This window comes from Rhinatrema bivittatum, chromosome 5, assembly GCF_901001135.1.
Source record: "Rhinatrema bivittatum chromosome 5, aRhiBiv1.1, whole genome shotgun sequence".
In the NCBI taxonomy this organism is placed as follows: Eukaryota; Metazoa; Chordata; class Amphibia; order Gymnophiona; family Rhinatrematidae; genus Rhinatrema; species Rhinatrema bivittatum.
Window position 1 is genome coordinate 295,569,609 of NC_042619.1, and position 26,109 is coordinate 295,595,717.

The 26,109-nt window shown below is 50.2% G+C and overlaps 1 protein-coding gene across 2 annotated transcripts in view; it reads right to left on the bottom strand.

The window, feature by feature from the left end:
• LOC115092810 (disintegrin and metalloproteinase domain-containing protein 9-like) overlaps positions 1 to 26,109 on the bottom strand; it is a 606,381-nt gene that overhangs the window by 497,310 nt on the left and 82,962 nt on the right. For both annotated transcript variants that reach the window (XM_029604139.1, XM_029604138.1), the window contains exon 5: positions 7,190 to 7,266. In XM_029604139.1, coding sequence (XP_029459999.1) covers positions 7,190 to 7,266 — 77 coding nt within the window. The remainder of the gene's footprint in view (positions 1 to 7,189; positions 7,267 to 26,109) is intronic.

Below are 26,109 nucleotides of genomic sequence, written 5' to 3' on the forward strand. Positions count from 1 at the left end.
AGGGGTTCCCCTGAAACCAAATATACCATAAGAGCAACTCTCAGAGGTTCCATGGGAATTTGGTACTGCTGTACAATGCTTTCTTCTATGAGGTCTCCAGCCGCCCTCGTGTCCAGGAAGGCTTGAAGATGTATCAGGTTCTTATTCATGGAAAGACAGGAATTAGAATCTGTGGAGAGGAAGCCAAATGACCCAGCGTGGCCTCTGCTACCAAACCCTAAGTCCAAGAGTTTCCCGGTTTCAAGGGACAGGAAGCCGCATAATGGCCAGCTCCCACACAATATAAGCAGAGATTATGTTGCCAACGTTGCTGTCGTTCTTCGGGAGAAATCCTAACTATTTGCATGGGTTCCGCAGAAGACTGAGATTCTAGAAGTTTGGTGGGGAGAACTGGATATTGAAATGTAGGTGCTAACTGCACTGATGGTGAAGGAAGACTCTCTCTCGAGCTCTTTCCTGGAAGCGAAGGTCCAGGCGAATTGCCAGCCGAATAAATTCTTCTAAGAAATCTGGCGGTTCTCATCCAGCCAACTCATCCTTTATAGATTGATAGTCCTTGTTGGAAAATGGCTAAAAGACTATCCTCCTCCCACTGAAGTTCAGTAACCAACATCTGAAACTGAACAACATATTCTCCAATGGAGTGAGAGCCCTGACAAATTTGTAATAGGTCAGATGCTGCAGAGGCCAAAATGTACTGGCTCATTGAAAACCAACCGAAAGTCTTGAAGAAACTGGTCCAAATTGTCCAATAAAGGATCATCTTGTTCCTAAAGTGGGGATGCCCAAGCTAGGGCTGAACCCTCCAGTAAAGAAAGGATGAAAGTAACCTCTGTTTTGTCAGTGGGAAATAGTGGTGCCTGAAATAAAAAGTGCATTTTACACTCGTTGATAAATCCTCTGCATTGTCGAGGATCCTCATTGAAATGAGGAGGAGATAATCGAAGAACTGCACTAGTGGATAAACTGGGAGGAGCCGGTGTTGGGGCGGCTATGGCAAGTGCATCCATTCGGGCTGCAAGTCTTCCAAGAACCCCCATCACTTGATCCAGAACTCTTTGCTGTTGCTGTACCCGGATTGCCAGGCCAGGAATGGCTTGTGAGGATATTAGATCTACCGGATCCATGGCCTCAAACTTATGATTTTTGTGGATCCAGTGGAAGAAACTAACAGACTTACCTTGAAATGGAGACTGAAGCAGAGGCAGTTGATGAACAGCCCTCAACCAGGGTTCAACTGGTGACCAAGACAAAGCAGTGGTCAGTCTCGCCTGGAATCAGACAGAGTGTTGGGGGCAGGCAGCAAACAATCAAAGTCCAGAATTCAGCAAGGGGTCGAGGCAGGCAGCAAACAATTCAGATCCAAAATCCAGCAATTTTATTTATTTAAAAAAATGTATATACCGCAAATTAAACAGAATCTGTCTGGCTAAGCGGTTTACAAATATGTAAACATACATAGTAAAATACACAAATTAAAACACATCCAAAACGTTAAAACTAGTAAACTACTTCTGAAAAAGGTTAGTAAAAAATCAAGGCAGATTGTTATGGGTCAAAGCAATGAAAGGAATCCCAAGGACAGAACTCATACCAAGAGGAACTCACAAGGCAGGACCAGGGAGTGAAGGTAATACCAGGAGCAGGACAATCAGCATAATCCAAATGAAACAGCAAAGCATCTACTGACAAGACTGTTGCTGAGGCGAAGAAGTGCAGGAAGGTGACTACTTAGATGCCAACTGCCCCTGATCTCTTCCATGGAGACTTCTGGCAGGGACGTTCAATGTGGTGGGAAGGAGGGGCCAAAACAGAGCGCGCTTCATGTTGAGCTCCTCTCCAAAGGAGCTGCTGCTGCCAACGATGGCAGTCATCGCTGTGCAGCAGAAACGCCACGGACAGGCAGGAATCGGATCGTTTGGTAACACCTGCTTAGTCTGTCGGCCTTCGTTTTTGTGACGCCTAGAATACAGGTTGCTTGGAGGGAGATGGGATTGCTCCTCTGCCCATTCCAGGATCTGGACCGCTTCTCTGCACAAGATCCAGGAACCGGACTCTCATAAGAACATAAGAACATAAGAAATTGCCATGCTGGGTCAGACCAAGGGTCCATCATGCCCAGCATCCTGTTTCCAACAGAGGCAAAACCAGGCCACAAGAACCTGGCAATTACCCAAACACTAAGAAGATCCCATGCTACTGATGCAATTAATAGCAGTAGCTATTCCCTAAGTAAAATTGATTAATAGCCATTAATCAATTTTCTCCTCAAAGAACTTATCCAAACCTTTTTTGAACCCAGCTACACTAACTGCACTAACCACATCCTCTGGCAACAAATTCCAGAGCTTTATTGTGCGTTGAGTGAAAAAGAATTTTCTCCGATTAGTCTTAAATGTGCTACTTGCTAACTTCATGGAATGCCCCCTAGTCCTTCTATTATTCGAAAGTGTAAATAACCGAGTCACATCTTCTCGTTCAAGACCTCTCATGATCTTAAAGACCTCTATCATATCCCCCCTCAGCCGTCTCTTCTCCAAGCTGAACAGCCCTAATCTCTTCAGCACTTTCCTCATAGGGAAGCTGTTCCATCCCCTTTATCATTTTGGTTGCCCTTCTCTGTACCTTCTCCATCGCAACTATATCTTTTTTGAGATGCGGCAACCAGAATTGTACACAGTATTCAAGGTGTGGTCTCACCATGGAGCGATATAGAGGCATTATGACATTTTCCGTTCTATTAACCATTCCCTTCCTAATAATTCCTAACATTCTATTTGCTTTTTTGACTGCTGCAACACTCTGAGCTGACGATTTTAAAGTATTATCCACTATGATGCCTAGATCTTTTTCCTGTGTGGTAGCTCCTAATATGGAACCTAACATCGTGTAACTACAGCAACGGTTATTTTTCCCTATATGCAACACCTTGCACTTGTCCACATTAAATTTCATCTGCCATTTGGATGCCCAATCTTCAAGTCTTGCAAGGTCCTCCTGCAATGTATCACAGTCTGCTTGTGATTTAACTACTCTGAATAATTTTGTATCATCTGCAAATTTGATAACCTCACTCGTCATATTCCTTTCCAGATCATTTATATATATATATTGAAAAGCACCGGTCCAAGTACAGATCCCTGAGGCACTCCACTGTTTACCCTTTTCCACTGAGAAAATTGACCATTTAATCCTACTCTCTGTTTCCTGTTTATGTAGAACATGGCTACTTGGTTGTCCGTGTAGATCATATCATTCTTTCTCCGCAGGGGGTGTCCAAATGTGTGGAGGGTATTCTTTATCACTCTGAGCTCCAACAGATTTATCTGCTGAGCTCGTTCCCACACAAACCACAATTATTGTCTGTATGTGTTCAATATGGGCTCCCCATCCCTTGGTTGAAGTGTCTGTGGAAAGAACCAATTGATGGGCCGGGGCACTGAACAGTGCTTCTATGGTAAGGCGTAACCACCACATCAGATCTCACTCCATAAGTGGGGTCAGACATTCATTTGGAAAGTGGTTGTGAGAATTGAGTTTATTGCATCTTCAGACTCCACTGAAGGCAGTGCATGTGTAGATGAGCTCACAGTACTATATATCTTCACTGCCATGTGGCCTTGAAGGGTCAGGATCTGGTGGGTCACAACCCTTCAATTGCAAGGCCAGGCTGCGAAGGGTGTGAGCTTTGTCTGTCGGTAGGAACACTTTTCCCACAACTGTATTTATCTTGGCCCCAATGAACTGCAGGTTGTGTGAGTTGAAGGCTGGTTTTTTCATAGTTGGTGAACCCCAGCCCTTCCAGACAATGTATTGTCACTTCCAGGTTGAACTGTAGAGTGGTGGGCTTTGGTGTCACCAGTAACCAATTCTCCAGATGGGAAATAGCTGTATTCCTGTTCTTCTTAAATGGGCCACTGCTATGGCTAAGCACTTCATGAAGACCCTCAGTGCGGATGATAGCACAAAGGGGAAGACTTTGTACCTGTAATGATGCATATTGACTTGAAAACATAAGTAGCACCAGGAGGAGCAGCAATACACATTCTTGAGATCCAGAGAGCACATCCAATCTTTGGGTTGTAAGAAGGATAGAATCCTCTTTTGGGTGAGGGTTGCCTCGGTGACTCGGTCGCCGAAAAGGTCGGTGCCTTTTCTGGACGGGGTTTCTTCGACGGTGGCTAGGTCGATGGCAAGGTCAATGATTTCACTCCCTCGATGGTCCGAGACTTCCGATGGCGATGGCGATGTCGCTGTTTATGATCTCCTTGGTCCTGAGGGGGAGTAGAGGGAGTAGAAGGTCGAGAAGTCGTCGATGCCGGTCGGTCCAAAGCCAAAGTGTGGAACTCGCTGCCGGCAAACGTTAACACCACTGGTAGTGTTAGTGGAGGTGCAGGAGAAGCATGGCCCAGGATGAGACCTCCTTTCGGTCCTAGGCCCGAGTGTTTCCTGACCAAGTCGGGCATACCGCTATCTGATGGCCCACTGCTCCGCAATAAAAACAGAGTTCTTCCCTTATCTGCCTCCGGCGTTCGTGGGGAAACTCTTCCGCGACCCAACTCCATGGGTTCCTCGGCAGGTGTCCTGGGGACTTCAGAAGCCCTCTTGGAAGGAGGTGAGGACCTCCTCGCCGCCTTGACTATTGGAAGACGAAGCCTCATCCGACGGTCAACTCGATTGGCCAATTCTACCAGGCCATCGAGCTCTTCCGGAAGTTCCTTCGCCGCTAGCTCGTTCTGAAGGCGTGAGGCTAGTCCTTCCAGAAAGATCCTGTGGAGGCAATCGTCTCTCCAATTCAGCTCTGCGGCCAAGTGCGGAACTCCGTTGCGTATTCGGCCACAGTCCAAGTACCTTGTTGCAATCGGAGCAATTCAGAGAACGCAGTGGATTTGCGGACAGGTTCATCAAACATCTGCCGGAAAGCAGACAGGAACTGACTCAAGTTTTCGAAGACAGGGTCCCTTCTCTCCCACAGATGAGAGGCCCAGATCAGAGGCCTCCCTTCGAGCAGGGACATAATGTAGCTGGTTTTAACCAGGTCATTGGGAAACTGCGCAGGGAGCAAGGAAAAATGGACCTGGCACTGGTTGAGGAAGCATCGACACAACTTTGCATCTCCGGCGTATCGAGAGGGTGCCGGGAGTTGAGTGGGAATTCCTTGTCGCCCCCGGAGGCCTGGACGGTGTGCGGCTGAGTAGGGCGGCCTCCTTGAGCCCCAGGCAGAGACGGCAGCGTAGGGTTTATGGGCCCTAATGCCTCGAGGCGCTGGGTTAGGCCCTGTACCGCAGAGACCAGGGCATCGAGGGTCTGTTGTTGCTCCTTCAGGCGCTGGGCCATTCCTGGATTGGCCTGGCGGCGGATGCCTCTGCTGGGTCCATGGTCTTGGCAATCTGTTACGCTCAGGCTTGTGAACCCTTGGCCGACGGGAGGATGGTATACCTTTCAGAGGATCCATAGGTTATCTCGTCGGGTGGCGAGGCAGAGCAGAAGACGGGACAAGCTGACCCTTGGCACTGGAGACTGAGGCGGTGATGGAGACAGAAGAAGGGACGAGAAGAGGAGCTGAGTCTTCACCCCTGGAAGTCAGTGATCCCCCCAGGAGGAGCCCATAGGGACCCAGACCGCTGGGACTTAGGTGGACCTTTGAGAGGTCAGGCGTGGGTGCAAGGGCTGACTGGAGCTTCACCCTGGAAGTTCGCTGTCCCCCCGGGAGGAGCCCATAGGGACCCAGGCTGCTGGGACTTAGGTGGACCTTTGAGAGGTCAGGCGTCGGTGCAAGGGCTGACTGGAGCTTCACCCTGGAAGCCCGCGGTCCCCCCGGGAGGAGCCCGTAGGGACCCAGGCCGCTGGGACTTAGGTGGGCCCTTGGAGACGATGATGTTGAAGGAGTCCTAGGTCGAGTGCCAGAGGGTCGTCGCTCACCAGTCCGAAGTTGTGCACCAGAGAATCACCGCTTGCCAATCCGAAGTAAGGAACCAGAGAATCACCGTAAGCCAATCCGAAGTCAGGAGTCAGGAACACCAAGACGAAACAGGACGCAGAATCCAAGCTCAAGGAATTCACCGAAGCAAGCAGACTAGACCACATTGGAGGACATTGCCAAGTCGAGGAATGAGCAGAGGAAGCCTTCCTTTATATTTCCCCTGCTCAGGCTGATTAGGCACAGGTGCAGCTGGTTAAAGGGATCAGGTGCCTTTAAGTCTAGGAATGGGGCGCGGCCTCGTGCCTAAAGATGGTGGTGGCCATCTTGGATTTCCTTTGCGGGGGAAAATGGTGCTGGACGCCGCGAGGAAGAAGCAGGGGCAGATCCTCCTGCGGCGATCAGCATGGGGGACCCGTGCCGGAGCCAGGGCCTAGCGTCGGGGTCCTGCCCCAGGATTCCCGTGGCGGGTCGCCGTTGCAGGTGAGGTAGGGGGTCCGCGGCTGTGGGTTCCCATGGCCGCGGAGTACAACATCTGATGCATCTATATCTTCAGTCAGGAGAATACACGAACTCAGTATAAGCAACCTATGATTAGAAATTCCTTGTACCTTATAGGCTTCATATATAAGCCATTTGCACAGAGTGACACTATATGATGGTCGCATTATACTTTCATTAAGAGATGGGACAAGAGCTTCATGTTATAGCAGAATATATATTAATCTATTGCAATGATGACATCTCTTTCCTGCCAGCAGAAGCCTCCACTCTTCCAGTTCCTCTTCTGGCCCGAGACAGCAAGAACACACCATCACCCTGCCATTTCCTTGATAGTGCTGCTCTAGGCGGCTTCCTAGTCCACCTACTGCTTCCACCAGCCCTGCATTCAAGATTTTGTTACGATCTTGCCCTGCTCCTATCAGAAGACCATATGCATGGCCTTCTGCATTCTGTTCTGTAGACAGATCAAGAATAGCAACAACATGTACACAAGAAGCAATGCTATCCTCAAGAGTTTCTTCCAGTGCTGGCTATTTGGCCATCTGCAAGGAGTCATTGTAAATGCAGCACTTGATGTTCCCACTATCACAACTAGAAAAACATTTTATTACAAAAATATAAACTGTAATTTAAAAAAATGGCAGCTTGTTTTGAGAAATAAAAATACCAAATTAAAATTAATTTATATTTCAGGTTTTACATATCACCCTGTCACACTTATTATTTCATTATTACTCTTTCTTTGTGGTAGAAAAAAAGTTTTACCTGAGTCCAGCGCAAGTGCTGACTGCCACCGATGAATTTGAGATTCCTTCCACATATCCATGAAAATAGCAGTCATCCTGAAATAACCCAAAAGAGCACAAAATATGAAACTTGGAGTCACTTAAATGTTATCATTTCAGTTCCTCTAATTTAAATAAATGTTGAAATATATGGACGATATCACCACCACATGTTTTTTTCAAAAATGCATAGGTGTTACTCATTTACAGCTTATCTCCATTAGTACATGGTCTCTCTCCATACTATGACACTACTAAGCTGGAGAAACAATGTAGTAAGACACCTGTTCTAAAACTAGCCTATACAACAAAAATACCCCATTTCAATATTTCAATTATTTTTTTGTTTTACGCTTTTAGTTCATTTTTTTCTCACTTTTTAATGAAGAATCAAGTAACTAAGAACTGCTAATTGGTGAGATCCTGAAAGAGAAGTCTCCTTAGAGGCTGACTTCTTTCGTGCATATGTGGACCAAGTCATATGATTACCTCACCTTCTGCCTTGAGGCATAAGGATACAACCTCCATGGCGTGCGTGTAGTGTTGCGACCGTCGGGCTGCGACAGCTTCGCCCCACCTACCTCACTCTTCTTGCGGCTCCTCCTGCTCACCTCGAATTGCTGGCTATCGCGGCGTCTGTCTGCCGACCTATCCAGCGTTCCCAGACCGGCTTAGGTGCTGCTTCCCGCCATGCTCCTCCAAGGTACCATAGGGCGCACGCGGGCACACCACCCTCATCTTTATTTCCTCATTGACGCGAACCTCAGGGGCGTCCCCCTAAGATGACGTCACGCTGCCCGGATATTTAAGCCTACTACTTTTGCTAGCTAATCGAGTTAGCAACCGGAACTCTACAGATGGGAATCGGATCGTCGCGGTTTTTTTTTTTTTTAAATATCGTGTAAATCGTAAATCGGGGGAGGGCGGGAAAACCGGCACACTAAAACATCCCTAAAACCCACCCCGACCCTTTAAAATAAATCCCCACCCTCCCGAACCCCCCCAAAATGCCTTAAATTACCTGGGGTGCAGAGGGGGGGTCCCGGTGTGATCTTTTACTCTCGGGCCTCCGGGCCTCCGGTGCGTTGCCAAAAGTCCGTACAAAATGGCGCCGGCCATACACCGTATGGCCGGCGCCATTTTGTACGGCAAAACGATTCGAGTGCAAGAAGTCACTCCCGGACCCCCGCTGGACTTTTGGCAAGTCTTGTGGGGGTCAGGAGGCCGTATGGCCGGCGCCATTTTGTACGGCAAAACAATTCGAGTGCAGGAAGTCGCTCCCGGGAGCGATCTCCTACGCTCCTGACATCGTTTTGCCATACGGCAAAACGATTCGAGTGCAAGAAGTCACTCCCGGACCCCCGCTGGACTTTTGGCAAGTCTTGTGGGGGTCAGGAGGCCGTATGGCCGGCGCCATTTTGTACGGCAAAACGATTCGAGTGCAGGAAGTCGCTCCCGGACCCCCGCTGGACTTTTGGCAAGTCTTGTGGGGGTCAGGAGGCCCCCCCAAGCTGGCCAAAAGTCCCTGGGGGTCCAGCGGGGGTCCGGGAGCGATCTCCTACGCTCCTGACGTCGTTTTGCTGTACAAAATGGCGCCGGCCATACACTGTATGGCCGGCGCCATGTCATATGACAGGGCAAAGGTAGCGCCAGCGCCATTTCTACAAAGCACCGGAGGCCCGAGAGTAAAATATCACACCGGGACCCCCCCCCCCCCCCACTGGACCCCAGGTAATTTAAGGCATTTTGGGGGGGTTCGGGAGGGTGGGGGATTTATTTTAAAGGGTCGGGGTGGGTTTTAGGGATGTTTTAGTGTGCCGGTTTTCCCGCCCTCCCCCTTCCCCTCCCCCCGATTTATGATTTTTGACGATAAATCGGGGGAATTCCTATTAAATATCGCCTCTAACGATTTTTGACGATTTAAAATATATCGGACGATATTTTAAATCGTCAAAAAACGATTCACATCCCTAGTACTCATAACTCTCAGTCTCTTTCCACTACAGCACAACCAAGCAGAGGATTCACTATTCCACTGTGAGTAGTAGATGTTGAGCCGGGCTCAACATCTACTACTCACTACTACCACCTCTGGTGGTTTCCAATAACTGTTTAAATAAAGATTAAATCTGTGGTTGTGTGTCCAGAGTCTAGCCTGATGTTATGGTCGTGGACCCTTGGGCTGGCTGAGACTGCAGATGTTGCACTGTGGGGACCCACAGTGAGCGTCGCAGCCGGGAGGCAGTACAGAAGACAGACTCCAGAGAAGGCATCACCACTGGAAGTCCGAGGTCCCCCCAGGAGGAGCCTGCAGGGACCCGGACCTCTTGGACGTAGGTGGGACCCTCTGTGACCAAGGATCCAGGAAGCAGCCAAAGAGATGGTCGATGAGGATGGTAGGCCCAGGAGGCTGGAAAAGTCTTCACCCTCGGAAGCCTGGGAGGAGCCCGTGAGAGCCTGAGCTGCTGGGACTTAGGAGAATCCCCTGGGCCAGCAAGAACCGGATACCTGAAGAGGCCGAGGGAACAGAAGTCGGAGTCCAGGAATGAAGCAGGGTCAGAAGCCAGAAGTCAGAGGTCTGAAGTTAAAGCCAGGGGCGGAAGCTGGAAACAGAGTCGTTGGACGGAGCCGGGTCAGAAGCCAGAAGTCAGAAGTCCAAACCAGAACCAGAGGCTGATGCGAAGATGAAGTCAATGGACGAAGCCGGGTCGGAAGCCAGAAGTAGAAGAGACGATCCAAGATCCAAAGCAGCAACTAGCAACTCAGGGGACTGAGTGAACCTCATTGCAAAGTAAGGCATGTCAGTGACTGCCAGGTTTAAATAACCCAGCAGCGTTTGACATCAGTGGGAGGCTGTCCCTGAGTTTCCCGCGCTGACCCCTTTAAGTCTGAAGCCCCGGCGCGCGTGAGCACCTAGGGGGCGGGGCCAGTTGCGGATCGTCGGTGGCGTCTACTTCGCAGGGAGAGCGCCGTGGTAGGCCACGTTTTGGACCTGTGAGGCTGAAGTGGAGGGGCTCCTGCGGCTGGCCCGGGCCGGGAAGTGAGTGAAGGTCCCGGGGCCCAGCCTGGGACCGTAACAGTACCCTCCCTCCTACGCCCCCTTCCTGGAAGCCTGGGTTTACCTGGATGAGCCACGTGAAACTGGTGGAGAAGGTCCTTGTCCAAGATGTTGACGGCTGGCTCCCAAGAATTTTCTTTGGGGCCATAACCTTCCCACGAGAGGAGGTACTCCCAACGTCTTAGGCGGAACCGCACGTCAATACCTTCTTAATCTGATAAACAGTATCTTCTTGTGCCTCAGGAGTGTATGGTGCAGGCGTCTTCCTATGGAAGGGAGAGAGAACCAAAGGCTTCAACAGGGAAACGTGAAAGACGTTGTGTACCCAGAGCATGGACAGGAGACGGAGGCGGTAGGAAGCTGCCCCTACCCTTTCCTTGATAGCGAACGGGCCAATGTACTTCGGAGCCAGATGCATCGAAGGAAGCTGCAAGCGGAGGTATCTGGTGCTTAGTCACACCTTCTCCCTGGGCAGAAATACCGGGGCTGGCCGTCACAGGCCGTCCGCAAATCTTTTCACAATGACTGCAGTGCGGAGAAGTTTCTCCCAAGTGGATTTCCAGACCTGTCGCAAATGTCGGGCCGTGATCTGTACAGCTGGCAACGGCACTTCCAACAGTAATGGCAAAGGAGGTCGAAGACGTTTCCCATATACCGTGTAGAAGGGAGACCTACCGGTGGCAGAATGCTTGCGGTGGTTGTAAGAGAACTCTGCCCACAGGAGTAAGGCCACCCAATCATTTTGTAGGTCTCCTACGAAGGACCGGAGGAACGCCTTCAAAGTCTGGTTCATGCCTTCCACTTGGCGGTTAGCTTGGGGATGGAACGTGGTAGTGAAGTCTAGCTGGACCCCAAACATTTTACAGAGCGCCCTCCAATACTTCGCTGTGAATTGGGAGCCCCTATCCGAGGCGATGTGTAGAGGGAGTCCATGAAGGCGAAAGATATGATGAGTAAACAGGTTCGCCAGTTCGGGTGCTGAGGGCAATTTAGCGAGGGGCACAAAGTGAGCCATCTTAGAGAGCCTGTCTATTGTGACCCAGATCACCGTTTTCCCTTTAGAAGCAGGTAAATCTACAGTAAAATCCGTGGATAAGTGGGTCCATGGTTCAGTGGGGACAAGCAAAGGCTGAAGAAGACCCCAGGGACAACCGGTGGGATTCTTCTGTCGGGCACAGGTCGGGCAGGAGCTGACATAGAGACGGATGTCCCTCTTAAATTGAGGCCACCAATAGAACTCAGAGAGTAGCTCCTGGGTCCTAGCTACTCCTGGATGACCAGCGGTGAGGGAGTCGTGGGCCCAAGAGAGGACCTTTTTTCGGAGAGGCACCACTGCCTTCCCCATCGGGACCATGTCGGAGGCCGCGAGGAGCACTTTGGCCAGGTCAAGGATGTACTGTGGTGGATTAGGGGTATCCTCCGTCTCCGCTGAACGGGAAAGGGCATCCGCCCAGATGTTCCTGTCTGCTGGCCGGTAGCAGAGAAGGAAGTCGAAGCGGATAAAGAAGAGAGACCACTGGGCCTGCCGGGGGTTAAGGCGCTGGGCGCGGCATAGGTATTCCAAGTTCTTGTGGTCTGTATACACGATCACTGGGGGCTGGGCCCCTTCCAACCACTGGTGCCATTTTTCGAATGCTAGTTTGATGGCCAGCAACTCTTTATCCCCTATGCCGTAGTTCCTCTCTGCGGGTGAAAATCTGCATGAAAAATAGGAGCAGGGCAGGGATTTACCCCCATTGGATAATTGGCTTAGTACGTCCCGACGGCCGTGTCGGAGGCGTCGACCTCCACGATGAACTGGCGTTGAGGGGCAGGGTGCCGGAGACATGTGTCCTGGAGGAAAGTGTCCTTCAGTTCCTGAAAGGCTCATAGGGCCATCACCGGCCAGTTCTTAGTGTCGGCCCCCTTTCTAGTGAGGGCCGTCAGCGGAGCCACCATCTGGGAATAGTGTGGGATAAATTGCCGGTAGAAACTGGCAAAACCGAGGAACCACTGAAGCGCTTTGACTCCCAGAGGCTAATTCTTGATGGCGGTGATCTTCTCTGGGTCCATATGGAACCCCGTGGAGGATACGATGTACCCCAGAAAGGGTAGTGACTCCTGTTCAAATTGGCATTTCTCCAATTTGGCATAAAGCCGATTCTCTCGCAGTTTCTGAAGTACTTGACGGACATCTCGGCGGTGCGCCTCCAAGTCCTTGGAATATATTAACACGTCATCGAGGTAAACAATCACTGAGGTGTGCCGCATTTCCCTGAGTACCTCATTCATGAGGTTCTGAAACACAGCCGGGGCATTGTAGAGGCCGAAGGGCATGACGAGATATTCGTAATGGCCATCTCTTGTGTCGAATGCGGTCTTCCACTCGTCACCGGGCCGAATTCTCACCAGATTATATGCCCCCCCCGGAGATCCAATTTCGAGAAGACCTTGGCTCCCTGTAGCCGATCCAATAGTTCTGGGATAAAGGGTAGCGGGTAGCAGTCACGCCGCGTAATGCTGTTCAGGCCGCGGTAATCAATACAGGGTCAAAGGGACCTGTCCTTCTTATCTACGAAGCAGAACCCGGCTCCGGCCAGGGTGTTGGACGGTCTGATGAACCCTCGGTCCAAGTTCTCTTTGATATAGACAGACATGGCCTGGGTCTCTGGGAGTGATAGCGGGTAGACCCTTCCTCGAGGTGGGGTGGTGCCGGGGATCAGGTTGATCATTCAACTCGACCGGGAGATCTCTGGCCGCCAACTCGTCCTGAAGTCGTGGAGAGAGCCCCTCCAGGAATATGCCGTGCAGGCTATTGCTTCTCCAGTTCAGCTCAGCAGCAAGGGTCTGGAACTCTACGGTGTACTCCGCCAAGGGACGGTTACCCTGCCGTAGCTGGAGTAATTCGGACGTGGCCGTAGGTCCGCGGGAGGGCTCGTCAAAGATCCGTTGGAAGGACATGACGAACTGAACTACGTTGGCTAAGCGGGGATCCTGACGCTCCCATAGGGAAGAGGCCCAGGCCAACGGCCTCCCATCCAACAGGGAGATAATGTAGCTTATTTTGATCTGTTCTGTGGGAAATTGTGCTGGTAGTAGGCTGAAGCGGATATAACATTGGTTCAAGAATCCGTGACATAATTTCGCGTTCCCTGAGTATCGAGAAGGTGTTGGCATCTGTATGGGCGCAGACGGCCCTGCATTAGGGATGGCTACAGGTACTGGGGAACCGGAAGCGGCAGCTCCTTCCACTCGGTCCGCTAGCCTCTGCACAGTTGCCATCAGTGAGTTGAGGCAAGTTTGCTGCTGTTGCAACCTTTGTGCAATTCCCGGAATGGCTTTCAAGGTTGAGAGATCCACCGGGTCCATGGCCTTGCAAATTGTTATGGTCATGGATCCTTGGGCCGGCTGAGACTGCAGATGTTGCACTGTGGGGGCCCACAGTGAGTGTCGCAGCTGGGAGGCGGTGCAGAAGAGAGACTCCGGAGAGACTTCACCACTGGAAGTCCGAGGTCCCCCCAGGAGGAGCCCGTAGGGACCCGGACCTCTTCGACTTAGGTGGGACCTTCTGCAACCAAGGATCCAAGAAGCGGCCGAAGAGATGGTCGATGAGGACGGTAGGGCCCAGGAGGCTGGAAGAGTCTTCACCCTCGGAAGCCCGCGGCTCCCCCAGGAGGAGCCCGTGAGAGCCCGAGCTGCTGGGACTTAGGAGAATCCCCTGGGCCAGCAAGAACCGGATACCTGAAGAGGCAGAGGGAACAGAAGTCGGAGTCCAGGAACGAAGCAGGGTCAGAAGCCAGAAGTCAGAGGTCCAAAGTCAAAGCCAGGGGCAGAAGCTGGAAAAAGAGTTGTTGGACGGAGCCGGGTCAGAAGCCAGAAGTCAGAATTCCAAACCAAAACCAGAGGTGGAAGCAAAGACGAATTCAATGGACGAAGCTGGGTCAGAAGCCAGAAGTAGAAGAGATGATCCAAGATCCAAAGCAGCAACTAGCAACTCAGGGGACTGAGTGAACCTCGTTGCAAAGCGAGGCATGTCAGTGACTGCCGGGTTTAAATAACCCGGCAGCGTCTGACGTCAGTGGGAGGTTGTCCCTGAGTTTCCCATGCTGGCCTCTTAAAGTCTGAAGCCCCGGCGTGCCCGCACGCGCCTAGGGTGCGGGGCCAGCCACAGATCGTCGTCGGTGTCTCCCTCACAGGGAGAGCGTCGTGGTAAGCCGCATTTCGGGCCTGTGAGGCTGAAGTGGAAGGGCTCCCGTGGCCGGCCTGGGCTGGGAGGTGAGTGAAGGTCCCGGGCCATGCCCGGGACCGAAACACCTGACACCATGGCCCCTCATGGGACTGCCCCCCATGGGCATGGTCAGCTGCCACAGTGTCCAAGGATCCACCTAAACATCAATAACCATAACAGATTGCTAACTCCATGGATCCGGCTCAGCTCAATGCCTTGCAGGCCATCCCAGGCCTGGCCCTGCGCATTGCTGATCAACAAGACGAATTGGAGAAACTCATACTGTGTTTCATCAGCTGCATGCACAGAAGAATCAAGGCTCTACTTCCAGTAATGAAGGTCAGTTACCTGAAGTAACTGTAAAGACTAATGTGCCTCTTGCTGCTACAGTTCGTTTCTCTGGAGAGATTCAAAGAACTAGAGGCTTCTTAAACCAGTGCTGCATGCATTTTGCATTATAGCCTTCTCACTTCCCTACAGCCTATGCCAAGACAACTTACATTCTATCTTATCTTGATGGAAGGGCCTTGTCTTGGGCCTCCACGCTGTGGGAAGGCAAAGATCCTATACTCCAGGATATTGACGGATTTATGGACTTGTTCAAATCCGTTTTTGATGATCCTGCCCAACACACTGTTGCTGGTTTTGCTTTGGTGGACCTGAAGCAAGGCAACCGACCACTGGCTGATTTTGCTATAGAGTTCAAGACTCTTGCTACTGAATTATTTTGGGACCCTAGTTGCCTGAAAACTCTCTTCTTCAGAGGTTTGGAGTTCCGCTTGAAGGACGAGCTGGCCACTCGTGAGACAACTGACTCGCTGGATGAGCTAGTGGCCTTAGCTACTAGAATTGATCACCAGCTTCGTGATAAGGTGCAAGAACTCAAGCCCGGTAAAGGACCTGTTCAGAAAGAAGTTTGTGCTAAGCCTGCACTCAGGATGGTTCCTGTAATGCCTGTTGCCAGTGGTGAAGAACGATGCAACTTGGTCGCAGTCATCTGACATTCAAAGAGAGAAGACTTCGGAAGAATAATGGTTTGTGCATGTATTGTGGACAAGCTGGTCATGCAGTCCAAACATGCCCCATCTGTCCGGGAAACGGACGGGCCTAAATCCTGCGGGAGGCCTTTTCTTAGGCCTTACTACGCCCTCTCCTCCGCTCTCTCTCCCTGTCTCGCTGATCTGCGGACCACTGGAATTCCAAACCCTTGCCCTGGTGGACTCGGGGCAGGAAGTAATTTTATTCTATGACAACTTGAGGAACATTTGAGGATTCCCCTTACCACTTTGAAGATTCCACTACTCCTATCGTCTATTCATGGAGAGCCGTTACTGGGTGATGTTACCTGTTGTACCAAACCGGTAGTCCTCCGCACCGGAGCTCTCCATACTGAGTCAATTTCCTTACCCTATCATTCTGGGGTTACCCTGGTTGCAGTTGCACATGCCACAATTCAACTGGGATACATTGGAACTCTCCCGTTGTGGCCCCGAATGACATGGCAAATGCCTAAAGGAGGTCTCTCCTATTCTCTGCATGCCTACAACTCCAGTGATGCCAGGGCTGCCACCTCAGTACGCATAATTCCATGATGTTTTCTCCAAAGAAGCTGCTGGCATCCTTCCACCACATAGATCTTATGACTGTGCCATAAGACTGAAACCTAATGCTGAACCTCCTAAGGGACGTGTCTACCCAATTTCAGTAGTAGAGAACAAGGCCATGTCCGAGTATATTGAGGGAAAACTTGCAAAAAGGTTTCTTTAGACCATCTAAGTCTCCAGTGGGCGCAGGCTTCTTCTTCGTGAGGAATAAGGATGGTACTCTGCGTCCTTGTATCGACTATCGAGGTCTGAACGAGATCACGATTAAAGACCGATACCACTTAACTCTGATCTTAGAGCTGTTTGATAGACTTCAAGGAGCCAAGATATTCTCAAAACTTGACCTAAAAGGAGCCTATAACTTTGTTTGCATCCATGACAGCGACGAGTGGAAAACAGCCTTCAGCACTCAAGATGGCCATTTCAAATATTTGGTAATGCCCTTCGGCATGTGCAATGCTTCCGCTGTGTTTCAGAACATGATGAACGACATTCTGCGGGACCTGTTGTATAAAAGTGTCATTGTTTACCTAGATGACATCCTGATATTTTCACAGGATATGCCTACTCATCTAGCAGATGTCAAGCAAGTATTACTGAGACTTCAAGAACACCGCCTCTATGCCAAGCTGTCAAAGTGCGAATTTCATAAAGATTCTGTGCCTTTCCTTCGCTATATCGTATCTAAACATGGCTTCTGGATGGATCCCCAAAAATTAGAGCGTATCATGAATTGGTCTCAACCTACCATTCTGAAGGCCCCGAGACGATGTTTGGGGTACACAAATTACTATAGAAGCTTCATAAAGAAAGGTTTGGATAAGTTCTTGGAGGAGAAGTCCATTAATGGCTATTAATCAATTATACTTAGGGAATTGCCACTGCTATTAATTGCATCAGTAGCATGGGATCTTCTTAGTGTTTGGGTAATTGCCAGGTTCTTGTGGCCTGGTTTTGGCCTCTGTTGGAAATAGGATGTTGGGCTTGATGGACCCTTGGTCTGACCCAGCATGGCAATTTCTTATGTTCTTATGTACTCTTCTTTAACTGTGCCCTTAACTGCAATGACACAGAAAGGGGCCAACGCTTCTGAATGGTCTGCAGAGGCCATTTCCGCGTTCGAGGAATTAAAGACTGCCTTTTCCACTGAGCCATATCTACATCACCCGGACCCCAATAAACCCTTCATCGTGGAGGTTGACACTTCAGATGTTGGAGTAGGGGCCGTATTAAGCCAAACCAGAGATTCTATTTATTTATTGTTTTTTACACATTAATACAATAAATAAAATATATCTGGAAATACAATAATGACTGAGTCATAGGAAAAAGAAGAATACCAGGAAAAAAGATTACATCACTTGAAACAGAGGTAATTATACCAGAGAAACAGCCAATTATTTAACATTGTCAGGATAAATCCTAGTGACAGTCAGCTAATTTATAAGCGGATCAATTTACCATAATAAAGAAAGATATCACTTTCTAAGGAATATTTGCATTAATGTAACCCCTTTTAATCATAAACCCGAACCTATAAACCAAGAAGGTTTCTGAGATCCTGTGGCTCTGTAAATCCATAGTTCTTCCCTTCTAACTTTACAAGACAATAGCATGGGTATCTTAATATAAAGGACCCTCCTTTTTCTAGTAAGTTCTTCCGTAATAATAAAAATTTTTTCCTTCGCAATTGTGTAGATCTTGCACAGTCTGGAAATATCCAGACCTTTTGTCCATAATACATTTTTAAACGATTACGAAAGAAAAATCTCATTATTGTGTCTTTATCTGTGATAAAGGCACATTGAACAAGTAATGTACCTCTTAATTTGACCTCGATTTCTTCCTGTGACTTCTGTATCAAATCTGAAATGTCCAAGGAACTATCTTTATCGGTTTTTGTGTCTATGGATGCATCAGTTTTTCCCTTGTCATCTATTTGTTGTTCTTGCCCTATACTCTTTTTCTTTTTACCCACATAAAAAGCTCTTACAATTACTGGGAGGCAGTTCTCGGGGATTTCCAGAATTTGAATTAGATAAGTTCTAAATAGGTCTATTGGGTTCAATTTCCTAATAATAGGAAAATTATTAATTCTAAGATTTAATGCTTTAATAGAATTCTCCAATCCTTCCATTCTTTTATGTACTTCCGTTTCTATAGCTATTTGATGGTTTTGAATTTTTTCTACCTGTAATATGGAGGGTGAGCGGAGAAGGAGGACAAAATTTGCTTTACCTGTTTTCGCAAGCTGACTTTTCCATGGGTGAGCAGTCTCTACTTGCCCCGACGGTTTCAAGATCCACAGCCAGCGACTGACGACGCCGGAGGGGCGTGGCCGTACCTGGAAGTGAGCTCAATTTTTTTTTTGTTATAAATTTCAACAGTAGTGGCGCGCAGCTGCCGCCAGCGCGCGGCTTCTGGACTTTGCCGGACTTCGCCGGGAGCAGCCGGTATTAGCCGGATATGTAAGTCCCTCTCTCTACAAACGCTAGAGTTGGATATATGAAATATAGTATTGTTTATATCGTGTATTATGAGAGAATCCTTTATCTTGTTACCTTAATTGTCCTATCCTCAAACCTCACACCCTCCATCTAGTGACGGTGGCAAGTAGTTTTGCATTCCATTTCAGAAACATCTTTGGCTGGGATATTTTGTTTCATTTTTTACCTTTATTATATTACCTGTATACATGCCTCACACCAAGAGGAAGGCTAAATTAAAGCCTTCAACGGGTGTGACGACGGCAGATTTAGGTCAAAGATCTGTCTCTGAATGGTTAACCCAGAATTCCCCAGATGAGCAGACCATTGAGGGAGTGATATCGGAGCGGGATATCTTTCTTCCGGTCGAAGAGACATCTTTAAGCCCTGGGGCACCCGATACACCACCTCCACCAGGGTTAGAGGGGATATTATCTCCAGAAAACCCAGGAGGAAAGCAGGAAGGAAAAATTCTGGGAACCTTAACTCTGGATAATAAGTTACATCAAGAGAAAAAATTAGACATGATAGATAAAGTTAATCAAGGACCAACCCAATTTAGTATTTTGGATAAATTACATCTTTCTCCAAAGAGTTCTAGTACCCCTAAAGATGGGAAAAATGATAAGGATAGTTTGTATCAAAAAGTTGAAGGTGGAATTAATTCTGATTTAACGATTTCTAAACCAGCAAATGTCACATTGGATAATGTTTGGAGTTTTTTGGTCAAAATGGATGCATCAATTAATAAATTAACAGAGATGGTTATAAAGAATACAAATATATCAGTTCAAAATTCTGAAAAATTAGTAGAACAAGAAAAAGATATGAAGGAATTAGATAAGAGAATATTACAGGTAGAAAAAACATCCCTGCTCTTTCTTCTCGCGACGCTTTTCTCCTGCAGAGAAGAACTATGGAATCGGAGATAAAGAGTTCCTGGCTATTTAAACTGGCATTTGAGGAATGGCGGCCTTGGCTCGAAGGCGCCCAACATCAAATTACCGTATTTACGGACCACAAGAATCTAGAGTATCTCCGTCATGCACAACGTCTTAACCACAGACAAGCCAGATGGTCCTTGTTTTTTAATCGCTTTGACTTCGTGCTCAAATATCACCCTGGAGACAAGAATACTAGAGCTGATGCCCTGTCATGCTCTTTCCTCTCGGAGGATGTTCTTGAAGAACCTCAGCACATCATCGACCCAAAGAAATTCATCTTGGCAGCTACCCATTCTGTGCCTGCCGGTAAAACTGTTATGCCAAAACACCTCAGAAAGAAACTTCTATATTGGGCTCATGATTCCAAGCTGGCTGGCCATCCTGGTCAACGCCGTACCCTGCTGAAATTACAGAAGTACTATTGGTGGCCTACTATCAAGGAAGACACATACTCCTATATAGAGTCATGCTCCAACTGTGCCAAACATAAACCTACTTTTGGTCAGCCTTGGGGATTGCTACAACCGCTGCCAGCGCCGGAACAGCCATGGACTCACATCACTACTGACTTTGTAGTTGATCTACCTCTTTCTGGAGGAATAAGTACCATTTGGGTCACAGTTGACCTTTTCAGCAAGATGGCTTATTTCATGGTGCTGCCTGGCTTACACCCTCAGCCTTGGAGCTTGCGAAGCTCTTCATCACACACATCTTTCGCCTTCATGGCCTACCGAAGCACATAGTCTCGGACAGAGGATCTCAATTCACGGCAAGATTCTGGAAGGCTTTGTGCAAGCTATTTGACATCTCTCTGGATTATATATCTGCCTATCATCCACAAACTAATGGCCAAACTGAAAGGATGAATAGGACCCTGAAACAGTTCATGCGGGCCTATGTAAGTTGCCGTCAGAATAACTGGGCCGAGCTGTTATCATGGGATGAATTCGCCATTAATTCACATCCAGCATCATCCACTGGATCAACACCATTTGAAGTGGTATATGGATGTTTAGCTTCACTGCTACTTCCAATGAAACTCTCAGTGTCATCCCCAGCAGCTGAATCCACTGCTGATGATATCATTCAATTATGAACTCAGACTAAAGAAATGCTAAGTGGGTGATCGAGCAAAAGAAGTCCTACAATGCTCACCATTCTAACGCGCCTGTGTTTCAACCTGGTGACAAACTCTGGCTATCCAATAAGTGAGATTACAGTTACCCTCCACTCGATTTGCTTCTCGCTACGTTGGACCATTTCCAATTCTCCAACATTTTGGCAACATTACATACAGCCTGAAGCTACCGCCTGGATTGAAAATCCACAACGCATTCCACTTTTCACTTCTGAAACCACTCTTTCTCAGTGAGTTCTCATCCAAGTCTCCTGAACCATTTTCTATCAATGCAGAAGAAGACCTAGAATACGAGGTCGAAGCCATTCTAGATGTAAGAAGACGTGGCAAGACTTGGGAATACTTCTGTCTTGGAAAGGTTACAGCCCTGAAGAAAATTCTTGGAAGCTGATGGCTAATATCTTAGATAAAGAGATGTTTCATCAGTTTTACCAGATGCATCCTCAGAAACCAAGACCTGGTACAAGAGTTGGAGTCCGCCCTTTGAAGGGGGGTACTGTTGCGACATTCGGACTGCGACGGCTTCACCCCGCCTACCTCACTCTTCTTGCGGCTCCTCCAACTCACCTCGGACTGCTGGCTGCCCCAGCGTCTGTCTGCCGACCTCTCCGGCATCCCCAGACCAGCTTAGGTGCTGCTTCCCGCCATGCTCCTCCAAGGTACCATAGGGTGCGCGCGCATGCCACCCTCATCTTTATTTCCTCATTGGCGCGAACATCAGGGGTGTCCCCCTGAGATGACGTCACGCTGCCCGGATAATTAAGCCTACTACTTTTGCTAGCTAATCGAATTAGCAACCGGAACTCTACGGATGGGATTCACTCTCCGTACTGAAGCTACTCTGCCACTCCAGCGTTTCTGGAACTCTTATTGCTAACGGGGTACCCGCTCCTCGGGGGCTTCTTCTGCTTCTTTCAGGTGCTATCAGGAAACCAGTACTCGCTCCTCGAGGGCCCATGTTCCCTGAGTCGCTGCCTGCATCTACAACCCTTTCTACTTGGAAGACTTCACTAACAGTTTCCATATGTGAGTACAACTACCATCTATTCCACAGAACTGCTTCCCTGGAACTAGGTACTTGCTCCTCGAGGGCCTGCCCTCTTTTCCAGTGCCAGACCTCTCGTCTAGTGGAATCGCTGTGTGAGTACAAACCACTGAGTCTCTCTGCTCTAAGGGATCAGGTACTCGCTCCTCGAGGGCCTGCTCTCTTCTGTCTCGGAGCTTCTCCAATTCTACCTAGGACTGTATGTTTCTCACTGTGTACTCATAACTCTCAGTCTCTTTCCACTACAGCACAGCCAATCAGAGGATTCGCTGTTCCAGCATCCTGTGGATATTCACCCAGCCGGGCTCAGCATCTACTACTCACTACTGCCACCTCTGGTGGTTTCCAATAACTGTTTAAATAAAGATTCAATCTGTGTTTGTGAGTCCAGAGTCTAGCCTGACACTGTGGTCCCTCATGGGACTGCCCCCCGTGGGCATGGTCAGCTGCCACAGTGTCCAAGGATCCACCCAAACATCAATAGCCATAACATGTAGCTAACGAAAAGCAAGTTTGCTTACCGTAAACGGTGTTTCCGTAGATAGCTGTATGGAAGCGCATCACGACCTTCGTAGGCGGAGCTTCCCTCAGTGAGTCACAGAGCTTGAACTCTGTGCATCTCTGCAGTGTTTTCCCACACAAATCAGCCATCTCTCCCTTAGTTTCTTTGTAGCCAAGATAGAACAAAGTCGTTAAGTCCTTTTTCTTCTCTTTCTCTTTTTGTTTTTCTTTTTTTTTTGACTGTCTAGGGAGGAGGGCGGAAATGCAAGGCTAAATCATCTGCTATCTATGGAAACACCATTTACAGTAAGCAAACTTGCTTTTTCCCGTCGTTAGCATGCTGATTTAGCCATGCTATATGGGAGTGCAAAGCTATTGATGGTATCCTGCTAGTGTTTTTTGGAAAGTTCAGGACATCCATCGGTAGGAGAGTAGACAGTCTTCAGTGTTGGAGGTTTGACAAGGCTGCTGAACCCAGTGCAGCATCCGAAGCAGACTGTTGTTGTAAACAGTAATGCAACGTGAAGGTGTGTAAAGAAGACTACGTCGCTGCTTTGCAAATGTCCAATAGTGGTACCTTTTTGAGGTGGGCCACAGATGCAGCTGTGGCTCTAATCTGATGTGCTTTAGATTTTGTATCTAGTTTTAAGGAATGTTTGGTGTAACAAAACTGAATGCATTGTGATAACCAGTTGGTTATTTCTTCTGGACTGGCTGTGGTTTACTCTCTGGTTTCGACCTCTGGACTGGCTGTGGAACATTCTCTGGTTTCGAACCTTGGACTGGCTGTGGAATACGCTCTGGTTTCGAACCTTGGACTGGCTGTGGAATACGCTCTGGTTTCGAACCTTGGACTGGCTGTGGAATACGCTCTGGTCTTGACCTCTGGATTGACTGTGGATTATTCTGATCTCGTCTTCTGGACAGGCTGTGGTGGCCTGACTGTTCTTCTTCCCTGGACTTTACGACCGGCTGGAGGAGCCAGCTATCTGGAACATACGACCTGCAGGAGGTGCCTGCATCCAGATTTCCTTGTCCACGTGCATAAGACCAACTGAGTGTGCCTCGCCTTCCGACGGTAGGAACCTTGGTGTCTATCTCGGATCAAGGGTCCACCTTCCTGTTCATAACAGGCGATCCAGGCCTGGTAAATAGGTAGCCTGGAGAGATATATTCCTCGCTTCTGTCCAATGAAGAATGCGAAGGGCTTCCCGACAGAGAGTCCACGAACTGGACCCACCTTCTTTGTTTATGTAGAACATGGCGACTTGGTGGTCCGTGTAAATCATTAGTTGCTTCCCTGCCGAGTGAATGGAGAAGGTTTGGAGTGCATTCCAGATCGCTCAAAGTTCGAGTAGATTTATGTGGAGTTTTGATTCCTCGGGGGACCATAGACCCTGAGTTTTCAAATCGATCAGATGTGCTCCCCAACCTTTCCTGGAGGCATCTGTGGTAAGTATCATCTAATAAGGAGGCAGTCTGAAAGAGGATCCCATGGAGAGATTGGGTCAGGAGAGCCACCATCGAATGTCCTGTTTCATTATTGTGGTAATTCGAACCCTTATTGATAAAGGTGGTTTGTACTGGCTCCACTGGCTCTTGAGGCCCAATTGTAGTTGTCGCATGTGGAGTCTTGTTTGAGGGACCACATGAATGGCTGCTGCCATGTGACCTAGCAGTTGTAGGACATGTCGTGCTGAGGAACTTGCTTGACTGTGCATGTTATGCTCGGGCTGTGTTCTGGTGTTGTGAACCCCACCTTCTGGAGTGACTCCAGGTAGAGAGAGATAGGGATGGCTGGAAAGTCTCTGATGATGGTGAAAGTGGAGCAGAGTAAGGCTGGAAGCAGTGTCAAATTCCAGGCTGGGTCAGGGCAGACGGCAGGCAACAGTGTCAGAGTCCAGGCTGGGTCAGGGCAGACGGCAGGCAACAGTGTCAGAGTAGGTGGCAGGCAACAGTGTCAGAGTCCAGGCTGGGTCAGGGCAGGCGGCAGGCAACAGTGTCAGAGTCCAGGCTGGGTCAGGGCAGGCGGCAGGCAACAGTGTCAGAGTCCAAGCTGGGTCAAGGTACCTAGTAGTAAGGCAGAGAGCCCGAAGGCCACACACACACACGGCAGAGCAATGGGCCCGAAGGCCTCATTCACACGGCAGGGCAGAGGGCCCGAAGGCCACACACATACGGCAGGGCAGAGGGCCCGAAGGCCACACACACACACGGCAAGGCAGAGAGCCCAAAGGCCGCATACAGCGCAAGACAAGGCAAAGCAGGGTAGAAGGCCCGAAGGCCACACACAGCGCAAGGCAAAGCAAAGCAGGGTAGAAGGCCCGAAGGCCACACACAGCACAAGGCAAGGCAAGGCAAAGCAGGGTCCAAAGACCACACGCACAGCAAGCAAGGAAGGCTAGAGCAGGGAGCCCAGGCGAGCTCGATGCCGAAGCACTGAGGGAACTGCCAGGCAGGGATATAAAGGGAAGTCTAGAACATAGAGTGAACAAGTGAGATGGACTGGGCCCGTCAGGAGAACCAGCTCTAGAAGGACCCCTGGTGGTGATGCGGTAGCACAGCAGCCATACCCATAACAGTACCCCCCCCCCCCAAGGCCTCCCCCTCCTCCTGGGTCCCAACTTTGCAGGGGGTACTGAATAATGAAGGCAGACCCCTCCTGGGGCAATGCGGCAGGTTCAACTCCTTCCTGGGGCAGCAAAGCAGTCCATGACCCCTCCTGGGGTGACAAGGGGGACACAAACCCCACCTGGTGCAGCAAAATAGTCCGTAACCCCTCCTGGGGCAAGGCGGCAGGGTTAGACCCTTCCTGGGGCAACAAGGCAGGTACTGACCCCTCCAGGGATGGCAGCAGGGCCGGTCCGGACCCCTCCAGGAACGGCAGCTGGACCGGTCCGAACCCCTCCAGGGGCGGCAGCTGGACCGGTACGGAGCCCTCCAGGGGTGGCAGCTGGACCGGTACGGACCCCTCCAGGGGCGGCAGCTGGACCGGTACGGACCCCTCCAGGGGCGGCAGCAGCTGGACCGGTACGGACCCCTCCAGGGGCAGCAGCAGCAGGACCGGTTCAAACCCCTCCAGGGGCGGCAGCAGCAGGACCGGTTCAAACCCCTCCAGGGGCAGCAGCAGGACCAGTCCGAACCCCTCCAGGGGCGGCAGCTGGACCGGTACGGACCCCTCCAGGGGCAGCAGCAGCAGGACCAGTTCAAACCCCTCCAGTGGCGGCAGCAGGACCGGTACGGACCCCTCCAGGGGCGGCAGCAGGACCGGTATGGACCCCTCCAGGGGCGGCAGCAGCAGGACTGGTTCAAACCCCTCCAGGGGCGGCAGCAGCAGGACCGGTTCAAAACCCTCCAGAGGCAGCAGCAGGACCAGTCCGAACCCCTCCAGGGGCGGCAGCTGGACCGGTACGGACCCCTCCAGGGGGCAGCAGCAGCAGGACCAGTTCAAACCCCTCCAGTGGCGGCAGCAGGACCGGTACGGACCCCTCCAGGGGCGGCAGCAGGACCGGTATGGACCCCTCCAGGGGCGGCAGCAGCAGGACTGGTTCAAAACCCCTCCAGGGGCGGCAGCAGGACCGGTATGGACCCCTCCAGGGGTGGCAGCAGCAGGACCGGTTCAAACCCCTCTAGGGGCGACAGCAGGACCGGTTCAGGCCCCTCCCGGGGTGGCACGGCAGGCTCAGGCCCCTCCCGGGGCACAGCGGTACGGCCAAGCCCCTCCGGGGGCGGCAGGGCAGGCTCAAGCCCCTACTGGGGTACAGTGGTAAGTCCAAGCCCCTCCAGGGGCACAGCAGTAAGTCCAAGCCCCTCCGGAGGCAGCAGGGCAGGCTCCAGCCCCTCCCGGGGTGGCACGGCAGGCTCAAGCCCTTCCTGGGGTGGCACAGCAGGCTCAAGCCCCTCCCGGGGTGGCACGG